This window comes from Mya arenaria, chromosome 11 (assembly GCF_026914265.1).
Source record: "Mya arenaria isolate MELC-2E11 chromosome 11, ASM2691426v1".
NCBI lineage: Eukaryota > Metazoa > Mollusca > Bivalvia > Myida > Myidae > Mya > Mya arenaria.
This window is the reverse complement of record NC_069132.1, coordinates 22,262,311-22,279,964: the sequence shown is the minus strand read 5'-3', so window position 1 is coordinate 22,279,964 and position 17,654 is coordinate 22,262,311. Positions and strand designations below refer to the sequence as shown.

The following is a 17,654-nucleotide window of genomic DNA, read 5'->3' as shown; positions in this document are numbered from 1 at the left end:
CCCGTTAGCTCGAACTCGCTTGACTCGATTTCCTCGTTGGGTCGAACTGATATAAAGGCCCAATTTTTATACTATATGTAAGCATTCCCGTTATGTTCGAATTTCCAAAGGTTTGAGGTACATGTATGTTCGCCGGCCCTTAAAACGAGAGTTTGAGCCAACGGGGTTCGACCGTATATATAAAACACATTTTACAATTCAGTATAATGTAATTGTGCATGCAATTACCTTCGGGAATAAGAATTTCAAACTATACTTAAGATAATGTAAAGCAATTTGTATCCACCCACTATATCCCCTCCCGTATCAAAAAGCGGCTTTGACCCTCATAGTTTAACACGTCGAAGAGTGTGTGTGTTTTGTCAACGGTTCTAAAAAACCTCACCCCAAAACAAAATGAACTGAAGTATGTAACCGGTATCCAATTACTTACAACTAAAGTACAGTTTAGTAAATCTACATTGAATTACAGTGAGTACATGTACGTAAGGACATCCTATACCAGGTATGGGGGATAATTGTAAGATTCTAAAATATTTCACCGCGTAAGCACCAAAGGAAATATATTTCATAAGTTTAACAGTGAATTATAATTTTTATTTCACTGATAATCTCTTTAAACCACCGGAAATTATATAATTGATATATATAATAAAGATCACTGTCTAACTATTGACTTTTATCAGTGAATTGTGGTACGGTACAAAACGGGTTTCATGTTTGAAAAGTACATAGTTACTTCCCTTATATATAAATTTCCAAACGAGATTATTTGTAATTTCTTTTTAATTCTTGCGTTTAACATCTGTAGTTAGGGTGGCAAGTTGGTTCAATTTATGTAACCCCCTTATGAGCAGATAACCAGGTATTAACCGTATAAACGTTGTAGATTTTATCATGCATGTAGCTATCTAGCCAGTTTTTGAAAGTATTTGAGACGGTATGGTTTTCACTTTTGATGGAAGGTCATTCCACTCTAAAATTTACCAAAGGTGTTCCTAGTGTTTATTTAAAACTTTTTGTTTTAGTTTTGGTTCATGTCCCCGACTAGTCCAAATAATTGTACGTTGACGGATTTTTTTTAGATTTTTGATATGGCAAATCCTTCACGTACAAATTGTTTAGTATCAAAAGTGGGTAGTTGTTCCAATCAGGATTCCAGGTTAAAGCATATAGCGTCTATAAAATATCATAAAAACAAGAAATATTACCAGATAATGTTATTTTATATTAGTTCTGTACACAAAAAATAAATATCCAACTTATAATTATGAGTTTGACGGCTTTTCTTCATTTCATTCTGTCAAAACATAACGATATATACATGAAGGGCACCTGCAAGGCTTCAGGGCACAGTTTTAAATCGCTCGGAACATTTCGGCCATGGTTGTTACGATTGTATAACCAGGTCTATCTCGAAGCTTTGTCGGAGGAGGCCGAGTTATTACAATTGTATCGAGTTGTTCCCCTTCGCATAATTGTTTTCTGTGTCAGTCAACTTTTGTTTTATTGGAAAGGTAAACAACTTGTTTTAATGCATTAAATGCTTGTTTAGTGCAAAATAGCATTTCACTTACATGGTAAAATATGAATATAACTCTTTATGATCAATTTCAACCATAAAATACTTCACTTAAAACAATTTCAATATTTTTAAAACACCCCTGTTTTTTGCACATTCCCGTTTAGACGTTAGGGATTGGAAGAATCCCGTATAACACGTCTAATATTTTAGACTAGTCCCCGACTTGTATGATAATTAAGCTATTTATTTTTTTTTAAATTAATGTTATCTTTTTTATTCACATGTTAACTGGTCAAGTTGTTAGTCCAAATAATTGTACGTTGACGGATTTTTTTTAGATTTTTGATATGGCAAATCCTTCACGTACAAATTGTTTAGTATCAAAAGTGGGTAGTTGTTCCGATCAGGATTCCAGGTTAAAGCATATAGCGTCTATAAAATATCATAAAAACAAGAAATATTACCAGATAATGTTATTTTATATTAGTTCCGTACACAAAAAATAAATATCCAACTTATAATTATGAGTTTGACGGCTTTTCTTCATTTCATTCTGTCAAAACATAACGATATATACATGAAGGGCACATACAAGGCTTCAGGGCACAGTTTTAAATCGCTCGGAACAGTTCGGCCATGGCCGAGTTGTTACGATTGTATAACCAGGTCTATCTCGAAGCTTTGTCGGAGGAGGCCGAGTTATTACAATTGTATCGAGTTGTTCCCCTTCGCATAATTGTTGTCTGTGTCAGTCAACTTTTGTTTTATTGCAAAGGTAAACAACTTGTTTTAATGCAATAAATGCTTGTTTAGTGCAAAATAGCATTTCACTTACATGGTAAAATCTTAATATAACTCTTTATGATCAATTTCAACCATAAAATACTTCACTTAAAACAATTTCAATATTTTTAAAACACCCCTGTTTTTTGCACATTCCCGTTTAGACGTTAGGGATTGGAAGAATTCCGTATAACATGTCTATTATTTTAGACTAGTCGAGTTGTATAACCCGATCTGAGCTAATACATACCATTCAACTGTTACATAAGCCTTAGTTTACCTCAATTGATGATTGAATTATCTAGGTAGATGCGGATGTTTTCCTTAGCAATGACTGCGTGAAGTAGTAATAAATATCAGTGTGTATTATTCTTAAAAATCACTGTCAAAGTCCTATTAAAGCAGCTTTAATGTGAATATGTAGCACATGGGGAAATGACGTTACAGATAGCTTACACATTTCTGAGGCTAGTCTTTTGTAACTAATAAGTAATTGTTACACAATAAACACATCTACTTTGCCAACTCCGCTAGTACATTGTTATTTAATTCCCTCTTAAGCAAACAACATGTATTTAGGGTTCAATTTGTTTTGTTGCCACTTGCTAAAAAGACTGCTTACAAAGTCTGATTATGTAGAAATATCTGAAGAATTATTTTGCACATTTTTGCGATGACTATTCTATCAGTATTTTATCGCGATGTGGCAACTCGTAAAAGGGCTTTAAAAACTCTTTATAGCCGATTGATTTAAATAGTATTTGAAACAAACATAAATTATATGAGATTCTCATTGAATTCTGCGGCCTTTCTTATAAGAAACCCTTGATCGTAGTTAATTTCGGCCAGCAGGAAGCGGTCAGACGACAAAAAGTGAAACAGTAGTGTGATTTATTTGCTCAATGCTACTTCAATGGATCAACATTCAATTGATAATCTTTAATAAACTAATATATCTATATTCATAATCAAGGCTTCTAGACAAAGAAGTTGACATTTATAAGCGGCTCACTCAACTTTGAGACTCTAGTTAATCGAGCACTTAGCTGTTAACGTCCTTTAGAATAAGGGCAAGTGTCTGCTAATTAACAGATATCGAGTTTTCAGCGTAGCGGAAAAACCAGCTGGTTGCATTGGTCTGATGGTAACCAGGACAAATTTATTGGGGGTAATTTTGAATGTGTGAATGGCCCAAGAAGGATTGTGTATTATATTTTCTACAAACTTTACTGACTAAGTCGTTTTGGGCCGAAATTATAAAAGATTAATTCAGACTGAGTTTTTTACACTTTTTGAAACTGAAATCAGTCTGGCTTGGTCTAAATCAGTCGAGACCAATTGCTGCAAATTGCCGGTTTTTAGAAACCCTGGGGCAGAGTTATTCCGTTATTGAGTTTTACTGCTGCAAATTGGCAAGGTTACTGGTTAAAACCAGGTCGATTATCACGTGTCAGTTAGGACATATTACCTTTGGCATGTGTTATATACTTAAATTGAATATACAAGCATTAATTGAATAAACAAACATGCATCATATCTCCTATGGCTCTAAATCAAAAATCATATAGCTTTCTGATCATCAATTTCGGCAAATCTGACTTTGCTTTCATCTTTGAATATAGCAAAGTCACCGTGGTCTCAAGAGACATTCTCAGGATTCTGGGAGTATGACATCACATGATGCATGATTGATTAAATAATGCAGAAGTATTTTAAATTGCACCACACTGAATCAATTTTTGGAGGTTTTGAATTTTCTTTAAAATAAAGTTTGAATTAGGAAAAAAGTCACTTACTAAAAATATCAAGTGGGCATGAAATTCTACAGGCATTTTCTGAATTTGACTCGAATTTAGCAAGTTCAGTTGTGACCGCATAATTTGAAACCTATTCAAACCCTAAAGTATACATACTCCCATATTATACCTCCTTGAAATTTTCTGTATGAAGATGATAAAAGATTCAAAGCTTTTAATCTCCTGTCATATATGACATGTTTCTTACATAATACATCAGGCAAACATAACAACAAGACAACAGACACTCAACGAGTCAAACATAACCACAAGACAACAGACACTCAACGAGTCAAACATAACCACATGACAACAGACACTCAACGAGTCAAACATAACCACAAGACAACAGACACTCAACGAGTCAAACATAACCACAAGACAACAGACACACAACGAGTCAAACATAACCACAAGACAACAGACACTCAACGAGTCAAACATAACAACAAGACAACAGACACACAATGAGTCAAACATAACAACAAGACAACAGACACTCAACGAGTCAAACATAACAACAAGACAACAGACACTCAACGAGTCAAACATAACAACAAGACATCAGACACTCAACGAGTCAAACATAACAACATGACAACAGACACTCAACAAGTCAAACATAACCACAAGACAACGGACACACAACGAGTCAAACATAACCACAAGACAACAGACACTCAACGAGTCAAACATAACAACAAGACAACGGACACACAACGAGTCAAACATAACCACAAGACAACAGACACACAACGAGTCAAACATAACCACAAGACAACAGACACTCAACGAGTCAAACATAACCACAAGACAACAGACACACAATGAGTCAAACATAACCACAAGACAACAAACACACAATGAGTCAAACATAACCACAAGACAACAGACACTCAACGAGTCAAACATAACCACAAGACAACAAACACTCAATGAGTCAAACATAACCACAAGACAACAGACACACAACGAGTCAAACATAACCACAAGACAACAGACACACAACGAGTCAAACATAACCACAAGACAACAGACACTCAACGAGTCAAACATAACCACACGACAACAGACACTCAACGAGTCAAACATAACCACAAGACAACAGACACACAACGAGTCAAACATAACCACAAGACAACAGACACTCAACGAGTCAAACATAACCACAAGACAACAGACACACAATGAGTCAAACATAACAACAAGACAACAGACACTCAATGAGTCAAACATAACAACAAGACAACAGACACTCAACGAGTCAAACATAACCACATGACAACAGACTTTCAACAAGTCAAACATAACCACATGACAACAGACACTCAACGAGTCAAACATAACAACAAGACAACAGACTTTCAACAAGTCAAACATAACAACAAGACAACAGACACTCAACGAGTCAAACATAACAACAAGACAACAGACACTCAACGAGTCAAACATAACCACATGACAACAGACACTCAACGAGTCAAACATAACAACAAGACAACAGACACACAACGAGTCAAACATAACCACAAGACAACAGACACACAACGAGTCAAACATAACAACAAGACAACAGACACTCAACGAGTCAAACATAACAACAAGACAACAGACACTCAACGAGTCAAACATAACCACATGACAACAGACACTCAACGAGTCAAACATAACAACAAGACAACAGACACTCAACGAGTCAAACATAACCACATGACAACAGACTTTCAACAAGTCAAACATAACCACATGACAACAGACACTCAACGAGTCAAACATAACAACAAGACAACAGACACACAACGAGTCAAACATAACCACAAGACAACAGACACACAACGAGTCAAACATAACCACAAGACAACAGACACACAACGAGTCAAACATAACCACAAGACAACAGACACTCAACAAGTCAAACATAACCACAAGACAACAGACACACAATGAGTCAAACATAACCACAAGACAACAGACACTCAACGAGTCAAACATAACAACAAGACAACAGACACTCAACGAGTCAAACATAACCACAAGACAACAGACACTCAACAAGTCAAACATAACCACAAGACAATGGACACACAACGAGTCAAACATAACCACACGACAACAGACACTCAACGAGTCAAACATAACCACAAGACAATGGACACACAACGAGTCAAACATAACCACACGACAACAGACACTCAACGAGTCAAACATAACCACAAGACAACAGACACTCAACGAGTCAAACATAACAACAAGACAACAGACAAACAACGAGTCAAACATAACCACAAGACAACAAACTCAATGAGTCAAACATAACCACAAGACAACAGACACACAACAAGTCAAACATAACCACAAGACAACAGACACTCAACGAGTCAAACATAACCACATGACAACAGACACTCAACGAGTCAAACATAACCACATGACAACAGACACTCAAAGAGTCAAACATAACCACAAGACAACAGACACACAATGAGTCAAACATAACAACAAGACAACAGACACACAATGAGTCAAACATAACAACAAGACAACAGACACACAACGAGTCAAACATAACCACAAGACAACAGGCACTCAACGAGTCAAACATAACCACAAGACAACAGGCACACAACGAGTCAAACATAACAACAAGACAACAGGCACACAACGAGTCAAACATAACCACAAGACAACAGACACACAACAAGTCAAACATAACAACAAGACAACAGACACTCAACGAGTCAAACATAACAACAAGACAACAGACACTCAACGAGTCAAACATAACAACAAGACAACAGACACTCAACGAGTCAAACATAACCACAAGACAACAGACACTCAACGAGTCAAACATAACCACAAGACAACAGACACTCAACGAGTCAAACATAACCACAAGACAACAGACACTCAACGAGTCAAACATAACAACAAGACAACAGACACTCAACGAGTCAAACATAACAACAAGACAACAGACACTCAATGAGTCAAACATAACCACAAGACAACAGACACTCAACGAGTCAAACATAACAACAAGACAACAGACACTCAACGAGTCAAACATAACCACAAGACAACAGACACTCAACGAGTCAAACATAACCACAAGACAACAGACACTCAACGAGTCAAACATAACCACAAGACAACAGACACTCAATGAGTCAAACATAACCACAAGACAACAGACACTCAACGAGTCAAACATAACCACACGACAACAGACACTCAATGAGTTGAACATAACCACATGACAACAGACACACAACAAGTCGAACATAACCACAAGACAACAGACACTCAACGAGTCATACATAACCACAAGACAACAGACACTCAATGAGTCAAACATAACCACAAGACAACAGACACACAACAAGTCAAACATAACCACAAGACAACAGACACTCAATGAGTCAAACATAACCACAAGACAACAGACACTCAATGAGTCAAACATAACCACAAGACAGCAGACACTCAATGAGTTGAACATAACCACAAGACAACAGACAAACAACGAGTCAAACATAACCACAAGACAACAGACACTCAATGAGTCAAACATAACCACAAGACAACAGACACTCAATGAGTCAAACATAACCACAAGACAACAGACACACAACGAGTCAAACATAACCACAAGATACATGTACATGTAACAGACACACAACAAGACAAACATAACGGCAAGACAACATTCACCAATAATATTTATTATGATATTGTAAATAAAATGTTCGAATGGTTTTAAATAGCTGAAGATCATTTGTAAATATTAAGGGAGAAATTATTTTGATGTTTATATTTAAGCTTTTGTTAAGGAAAAAAAACAAAAGCACCTGAAAGGCAGTAAATTAACCTAGTCACTATCACTTACTAATAGGCAGTTTGATAATAAGTCGTCTAATGACAATGTTTTATTTGTTATGTAATGATATTTAACTTTTTAAAAAGCTAAACATGCACTTCTGGATGTATTTTGAGATGACATACAGAAACAGCTGTTAGAATTATTATTTACAGGAAGAAACACAACATGATGGATTTGGAGGAATCAGATTCCTTGTGGAAGGGACCTTTAGATGTTCAAAAGTGCTCTATCATACATCTTGGAAACCAAGTATCACGCTGGGAAATAGTCAAAATGCAGAATGCACTGAAAACTAATGAGGAGGTGGCAAAAACACTTCTTGACAGGTACTTTTAGTCAGATATACAAAGATGGCCCTCTCAAATTGAATAATTTTCCATATGTACCTGCTGATATTTCACTGATTTATGAGTTTGAGTTTTCACTGCATTTATTTCAATACTACCCTTGGGCAGTTTTTGAAGCGACATTCACAGTCCTAGCTTTGCTGACATACAATCATGTATGTAAGGAATCACCAATACGCCTTATTTTAAACTTAAGATGTTATGTAAACTGCTTGAAAAAATTGTTGGAAGTTCTTTTTTTATTAAATTCAAAGTAGTACATTGCCCATGTTATTTTTATTGAGTAAGATAACAGCTGTTGCCAAGGCATCGTTATAATAGAGCACCGTCTAGACATCTTTTATACTGTTTTTCTGAAATAAAATACTTTTGCCTCAAAACATGGCTTATATTTGAATTTTGATAAGTGGGATTGACCCTGTAGTTTTCATTGTTATATTCTCTCTTGATTTTAAAGACTGGGCTACATAACATGCAACATACAATTGTAATAATGCAAAGACTGAATCATCTTGTTTTATGTTGATTTGTTTTCTCCAGTTTCAATAGGGTAGCAGGAGAGAAAAATCCCACGGTTGGTTGGAAATCAAACCATACAGCCTCCATTATCTCAAGGCATCCACAACACATCCCAGATATTCAAACTCAACTTGAACTTCATTGGTAAAGCCATATAACTTTTTAAGATCTAGAGAAGTTTAAATTGTGTAAGATATTTTTTTCTTTTTGTTTGGAATATCTCGACACAGAGTTTTGCTAATTGCCAGATCTTTTAACAGGGACACATGTAACGTATCTTGCTCCCAATATTTTGTTTTGTAGGATTATTACTGATAATGACCATAGAATTTTGCAAAAGAGTGGACATATACCTTTTGCCAAAAAAGAAATTTAAAGTTTAGAATAAATATTTCATGTTGTAAGTATTAAAAAGAACTTTCTGTTGAATTTAGGAACCAGGTACAGAGCTTGAATAAGTCATATTCAAGCTGTACCATTAGAGGAATTCCATTGTTTACACCATTTAAAGCAAGATTTGATCAAGCACTCCAACCCAATGATGCTCCTTCAACATTTATTCTCATTCCCTTCGCACCACAGCCTGGAACCAAAGTCGTAGATATATCCAATGATAGGTCAACCATTGAAAACACTGGCAGTGATGACAGTGGAGCTTGTTTGTCTCAGATCATTGATGAGAATATCATAGTTAAAACTGAGCCAATTGATTCCTTTCTGAGTACAGATATAAAACAGGACATTGATGTCAATACATGTTCAGATACTAAATTGGACAATGCATTTGAAAGCAATAAAGAGCCAACTGAGTTATTGTCTGAAAATCAGGATCTTGTGGAGACGAATGACAACTTAAATGACAGAGGCTTGTATAGTGACGAAGTAGACCCTTTTGAAACATATTTGGCGAATAAACATAAAGTGAAGTATTTCCATGATATTGATGATGATGATGACGAACAGTCAAGATTATCACTAAGGAAGAGTGACAGGATAAGAACAGTTGGATTCAGACCAAATTATTCTGCCTTAGAACTGCCTTCTTCTTCAGAAGGAGAAGAAAATGATTCTGGTAAGGAGGTAGATTCAATTGATGAAGAAAAGGGAACCAATGCTGATCGTAAAGGAGAATTTGATAAAGGACAAATTAACAAAAAGAAGACTAACAATAAAAGCAAAGAGGACCAAGACTATAAGCCTGATGATAATGATGAAGATGATGAAGATGGAAAGGATGTTATATGCAAAGAAGATCCTGATGTGAAAGCTGAAGATGATACAACTGAGGTCAGTAATGGTGTTGATAAGAATGTTAAAAACACACGGACATTAAAACGAAAGAAAAACAAAGATAATGACTCTGATTTTGATCTTTCTGACATGTCTAATCTGGAAAAGTACAAGAAAAAAAAGAAACCCCTAAAGAAGGAAGTTCTTGGTAATGAATCAGGGGAAAATGTTAAGGATACCAGAAAGAAAAAGAAAGATAATGTCACTGACTTTGATCTTTCTGACATGCCTGAACCGAAAAAGTATAAGAAAGAAAGGAAACCGCTGAAGAAGGAAATTCTTGGTAGTAAAGCAGGGGAAAATGTAAATGGTACAAGAAAGAGGGGAAACAATGCAGTGATGAAGAAAAAAAGAAATTTGATAACCCTGAAAAAAGACATTTCAAAGTTAAAAGAAACCAACAAATGGATAACTGTTGATTTAGATAATCAAAAGGGTAACTTTGAAATGGTTGAATGCAGTTCTACTGCACAAAAAGACAGGAATACTGATGTAATAGAGGTGTTATATTCTTGCTTAATCTGCAAGGCATTGAAAACGGACAATAGAGCTGAGTTTCAAAATCATGTCGAAAATCATGTAAATGGTATTCTGAAATGCACACAGTGTGGTTGTGAATGTAGAGATCCTGTTGCTTTATTAAAGCACGAAAGAACTGTGCATAACTTCTATGGACAAAATAAAGTGAAAGTATGTGAGGTATGCGGAGTTGGGTGTATGGACAATAAATCATACAGAAGTCACATGGCTAGAGAGCATCTGCAGGCTGCGTGGACTTGTCAATATTGCAATGAAAAATTTATTTCACTCAAACAGCAACGTCATCACCAACGTGAAAAGCATGCAGATAAGTTTACTATTTGTCAGAAGTGTAACAGATATTTGCTTGGAAAAGGGTATAACTTTGAGAAGCATGTGAGACACTGTAATGGACCTGATCTGAAAAAACAATGTGAAGAGTGTGGTAAGACTTTTCATCCAGGGCAACTCCAAAGGCACATAACATTGGTTCATCATCGACTTCGACGTTTCCAATGCAAATACTGCTCATATTCTGGGAAAAAATCGACAAATCTAAAACACCATCTCCTTATTCATGAAGGTACTGCTTTGTATTGTTATTATCAATTAAAAAACAAAGGTAATTAAGGTATAGTAGCTTTATGATATTGATAATTCAAAGACCTTATGACATCTGTAGAAATTATGTAATTCATTTTGATTAAGATTAGTCTTTAAATGTTAATATGTTCTTGGACCTTGTAAAAGTCTCATGTTTCATCCAACACATAAGTTTCCTTATTAGCCCAAAGTTTACCAATGCAGGAGTTATCGACCTGAGAGTGTTTTTACATGGTGTTCAGACAATGGTTTTTAGATCGAATATGATTTATATAAACAGGAACTTGTACAAATACATATTGGGAACATTCTTTCAGCTGGTCAAGGTATATATGCACTAATTTTCCTGAAGCAATGCAATGCGACAAACTTAAAATGCAAGATGACTGTATAGAGATTTTGTGTACTTAGATTGAAATTAAAACATTTGTTTGTCCCACTTTCCTGGATTAAGCTACTGAATACTTCTATCTGAGCCTTTACATATTCTTACCTTATTCTTATGCAATCATTTTATCTTTGGTTTTGTTGCACAGTGTTCTCAATAAGCTGCTGGCCAAAATGAACGGTTCAAATGGCAATTGGGCCGGTTCAAACTTGGAAAACTAAATGAATTTTAAGTAAAATAAGTAGAAGCTGGTCGGTTACTTTACTTTTTGAGACCGTTCAATCGAAACATATTAAGAACCCTGTTGCATTAAAGTTTGTCCATTTTTTTCTTGAAAAAAAGTTGAGGTATGGTGTCGTTGTCAGTGGCATGTGCAAACACTTAGACTTTGGCAATAACTAAAAAACATTAAAGATACTGAATTGAAACTTGGTACACTTGTTGCCAAAGACAGTAAGAACATGTATAGGAAGGCCCATAACTCTTTACTGCATGATTATTGAGTTATATCCCTTTCTAGACAAAACAAACAACAGATTTGGCATGTGTCTTGCAGAGCTCTTACAATTATGGAAGATTTATGGATCAGAAAAAATATTACTCACTCATAAATTGAATATGACCGAAATACCCATCATACTTTTTCCAATAGTCATCAGGGTATGTTGAGCATATAAAAACTTAAAGCAAAAGTCAACAAAGTTCTGGATCAATCCTTGTGATTAAATTGTTTTTGTGCGATTTCCTTTCATGAAAGCAAATGTTGATGTTTGAATCAGTCTGAGGCGTACCTAGGCATAAGCTAGAAGTCTGGGCGTACAAATCAATATTGGTGCCCCTGAAATGGCAAGTTTTTCCAGCACAAAATCAGGAGTAACAATCGAAGGCTTAGGGTGTCTGGATTGTGTTTGTCATTAGTTGACAGAATGTTGGTTTTCAGGATATGGTTATTTCATTAGGGTATTCTTCAAAATGTTTCTAAGAAATGGGACACACCTCCCGCTCCCACCCCATATAACATTTTGAAAATAAACTAATGAAAGATCTTCATATATCAACACCTTGCTCAAGTGTAGGTGCGTACAGTACAAAACAAATAAGTATCACATGCAAAACGTTTGATGCCAAACATAAACACTGTGTGTTTTATATCTCTTTTCTTTAGGACTTAAGCCATACACATGTAAGGATTGTGGTCAATCATTTACACAGCCTTACCAGTTGACCTCCCATATGAGAACCCACACAGGAGAGAAGCCATTCAAGTGTGACCAGTGTCCCTATGCTGCGGCCTGGAACGTTCAACTGAAGGACCACAAAAAAGCCCATGACAGTGACCAGGCTGTGACATGTACGGAGTGTGGCATAGTGTTGAAGAACAAAACCTGTTTGAATGCTCACTTTAAGAAAGCCCATTCAAAATAAATCAAAGTGCTATAGTATGAGAGTCAGTGTAGCAGGGCTTTTTCTGCCCATTTTGGGAAAAAGACCCTAGACATTTTGTGAAATTTTGCATCGTGAAAATGCTGAAATTGGGAAATTTTACAGTTAAAAGAAAAATCTGTCTAGTCTCCTGCGAATTAGGAAATGATTTAATATTAGTTTATTTTCCCTTTAAAAGACCAAAAAATTTCCATCCTTGGGGTGTAAATATGTATCGCAATAAATCATGACAGATAATATTACATACTGATCTCTGAATGTGATGAAAATCAATGATTTACATTTATAAGGATGTTGGAAATGAACCAGTACAGGTAAAAATACTTTCTAAAAAAAAAAAAAGCCTTTTTTTATTGGGATTTTTTTCTGAAGATTGGGAAAATTATCTTATATTTTGCTTTGGGAATGGGTCCGAGAGTCAGACCCGTGGGTACTATAGAAAAAGCCCTGGTGTAGTGAAGTCAGCACCATAAACTACATGTGCATCTCTTTACTGTATTATTGTTGAGCAGCAGCCCCTCTCTCCAGCATGATTGGATGTTTGGTTTATAACCAATAGTTGTAAATCTATCATATGCATTGGAACAACTTAAAAATAAGAGTCAATGAACAATAAGTGGCAATATAAAAATTACGCTATCCTATTGTTCAGTTAACATGCTGTGTATTTTGTTTAAGGCAAGCCATCCATCAATAGAATGCAAAGATGAGTCCGTGCATTTTAGGTATAAAAATCATTTCTATGTAAAATGTATTGTCAAGCCCGTTTGCGGTGAGCGTCAAGATTTAGCCGTAACAACGGCTGTTCTGTATATATATATATATATATATATATATATATATATGTGCATGCTTGCGTTCAAAATGAATTTGTCTGGGCTTTATCTTGACAATGCATTATAGGATTTTCAAAAAACTTGCCATGAAGGTTCACAATGATAAGGCCAATAGGCAATATATCAGCTCGAATCTTCATGAAACTTTTTCAAAATTAGCTTCAATGAAATCTAGGCATAGTTTGAAACTAGGTCATATGGGGTTAAAAACTAAGTCACACGATCCTATTCAAACCCTTTGGAACACTCTAGAGGCTACACTTTTGCAGCGTTTCTGGTCCAATCTTTATGTAACTTAATCAGAATGTCTGCCTTGATGAAATATTTTATTTGTTTTAATCTGGGTAGCTCGGTGTCAAAATCTAGGTTAATAGGTCAAATCTAAATGCTGCACTTTATTCAATATTCTTTTATTTCAAACAGTTGTTAACAAATTCATAACTCATATTCAATGTTCATGAGAGTCCATTACTCTGCAGCCATATTGCATGTTTCAGTTGGAATAGTTCACTATAAACATGTCATTTCCATGCTATCTTTTTTGCCTGGCTGGGTATATCAATTGAACAAATTTGCTTGTTTCACTTAGAAATTCTGGATAAGGTTTTGCATTAATCTAATTTAACAGTTATCCATTCATGTCTCACCAAAACTTTGCCATTCTTAAACTTAAAAGCAGCCTTATAGTCAAACGCACTATCTGTGTGACAGTTCTTGTTTAATTTGCAGCACAATATTATGGGGTTTTAGTCAATTCTCAGATGTGCTTGAAAAATTTATGCTTTTACTAAATGGTTGTGTTAAGAAAAACGCTACCCTTTATACTATTCATTTGTGTTTCAGTTCTATATACCATCATGTTATAATGTAGTAATTTTAAAAATTAAACTTCCTATACATTCCATTAATGAGTGTAGGAATCATACATCTATGTCAAATGTACCAAGAGAAAATAGGATCTGTACCGGTAATTTATGCCAAGTACTTGAAGATGAATACCATTTTTTGATGGAATGTTAACTTTATAATACTATTAGAGATAAATATATAAAAAGATATTATAGACTTAGGCCTAGTATGTATAAAACTGTACAACTTTTGCAGTCCGAAAACGTTAATACTGTAAGAAACTTATCAGCATACATATATCTATGACAACCATGCATATTTGTACGTACAAGCCTGGTTTTTGTAGTCCATTTTTATGTTAAAACCTTAGTCCAAACTAACAAAACCTTACTGAAGTTATTTGTACATAAAGAGTATAGTAGTAACGTGTATTGCTTATCAAAATTCATGATATCATTGTAGTGGTGTGCATTTGTTATACAGTTGATAGAATGATATTCAGTTAAGTTATAACTCATAATCGATGGGGACAAATATATTAAATTTTATAAATATAGTTGTTAAATCTGTGATATAGTGTTAATCAATCTGTTCCACCATACATGTATGTATAAGTCTTTGTATTACATTGATTTGATCACGGGTCTCATTGGCCTATTTCAAATATGTATTGTGTGATATATTTCTTTGAATAAACTTTCTTCTATCTTTTTGTAATGCAATATGCCCTTCATATTTTGTTTGAGAGTTAAGAATTGTAAATAGGCATTGAATGATGGGATAGTGTTTCAGTGTTTCATTGAGAATATATAAAATTTCATTAGTCAAATATATCCACAGTATCAATGATTTTTCTTTTATGCCAGTTGATAAAATTGAGAACAATTGGAAACGATTATTAAAGGAGAGTAAATGGATGCACATTCTTGGCACAGTCATTCCTAATGGTATGAATTCAAAAATATTATTTTAATTCTTCTTGCAGAATTAAAAAAAATCACAAAATTAATCTGGTTTATAACTGTTTTTAACCTATTTAATGTTGCATAGTTTATACTGGTTTATTGATGTTTGTTTATGCATTTATATTGCATTTTACCAGTATACTAGTAATTGTATCTCTATAGATCCTATAAGACATTATTTTGCGCAAAAAATGTATGCTATATTTTGACGTTCTCAACGTTGACGTCATTTAATGTTGACGTCATTTCCTGTTCATTATATACATACAACCTGATGAAGGCGGAATGGCCAAAACGTTGTTTCATAAATAAATAATTTGTGTTGAAGTTGGACTTCTTTAATTATCACCATTAGTCAAATATGAAATCTACATATTGGTGTGTAATTACTTTTGTTATAGCAATATTAATGGATCGTTGTTTAAAAAAGTCATTTAAGGCATTCCATAGTGGTTGTACTTTCTGACAGTCCCAAAAAAGGTGAGCTATTGTTTCAATAGTTCTGTCATAGGTTCTAAATTTTAATTTCATTTTTGTGCAAATTTGTATATGTGCTGGTATTATTCTTCAATAGCAAAAATTTGTATAGAAAGCTTTTGTAGGGATGTATGTTTTAGCTTATTTAAATTGTACATGTATTATATATATTTTTCCAACCAATATTTTCTATGTATGAAAATGTAAGTTACCATTTAGTTTCCAATGATGGGTTGACATTGGTGGGTTTTTGAGTATCAGACAATGAAATTTGTTTTCTGCTTCAATTCTTTTATCTTATCTGTTATATTTTAAGGGCATGGTTTGATTGATAATTTTGGATTTAATCATCATTTTCAGATGGATTAAATAGGTCAGATATTTCAGAAGCTTGTTTTATAAATGTCATCTAAGCATTTTATTTCTTCATAACTGTAAAACTCATTTACCTTGTAGTCAAGTATGTGTTCAAATATTTGTATGCCTTTTTGATGCCTTCTTTAAATTATAGTGTGTGAATGTTTCATTTGATCACTTTATAATTCTAAATTATTGTTTAACTTTTGTTACATTTGTTTTTATCTTCATTAAATGTGGTTCTTATTTGAAGCTTGTTGAATACTTGACAAAAACATCATATAAGAAATAGTTCATGGCTGTAGTTTTATAGCTTTCTATGAAAGAATAGTCAATACTTAATTACTTTCGAGTTTCAATTATTCCAAGGGTCTATGAATCTTTTTACCCACAATGCTTTAATTTAACCAAGAAATGATTCTATATCTGTCAGCTTAAGTCCACCATATTCTTATTTTTGGTAAAGGCAATTTTGTTTTATTGTTAAATTTTGTGAGAGTGTGTTTTGGCATTATAACTCAGATGATAACCAACCATATCACTGGCAAGATATCGTTATTTATTATGGAAATTACCTATAATCAGTCTTGTCAGATCAATAACTTTAGAAGCCTCTGTCGAATCACACCAAATTTGGTCCGAACATGTATGGGCTTAATATCTCAAATTTGTTTGATTATCATTCCTAACACCCAAGAGTTATTGCCCTTTAAATTATTTAATTGCTTAAAATCATGTTTGACCAATCAATAACTTTAAAAGCCTTTGTCCAATCAATACTAAAATTGTTCTGAATATGTTTGGGCAAAATATCTCAATCAGGTTCAATAACCCTAGTCAATCCATAGTTATGACCTTTGAATGACAAAAAACTGTATTTACAGTGTCCTCTCTCTAAATTCAGCTTATGTACAACCAGTTTTCACCAAAAGGGTTGTCCTTAAAATAGGATGAGAAAATAGGATGAAAGTATTTAGCGAAAGTTTGCGCTCTCTTTTTGTACTATATGATGTGTGTGTTGTTATTGTTCTAATTTGTATATTCAATCATGAATAAAGGCAATGATATCATTGA

General features: G+C 34.3%; 1 protein-coding gene across 4 annotated transcripts; it reads left to right on the top strand.

The window, feature by feature from the left end:
* Positions 1-756: 756 nt before the first annotated feature.
* LOC128209130 (zinc finger protein 37-like) lies at positions 757-17,654 on the top strand. Of its 4 annotated transcripts, none has more exons than XM_052913002.1 (5): positions 757-865; positions 8,140-8,313; positions 8,875-8,997; positions 9,288-11,245; positions 12,819-17,654. In XM_052913002.1, the coding sequence occupies exons 2-5, from the start codon at positions 8,153-8,155 to the stop codon at positions 13,076-13,078; spliced, it is 2,502 nt and encodes an 833-aa protein (XP_052768962.1). In that variant the 5' UTR covers positions 757-865; positions 8,140-8,152; the 3' UTR covers positions 13,079-17,654. The 4 variants fall into 4 exon arrangements, with proteins under 4 accessions (XP_052768962.1, XP_052768963.1, XP_052768965.1 ...); XM_052913003.1 differs by having other exon boundaries at positions 847-940; XM_052913005.1 differs by lacking the exon at positions 757-865 and adding an exon at positions 980-1,517.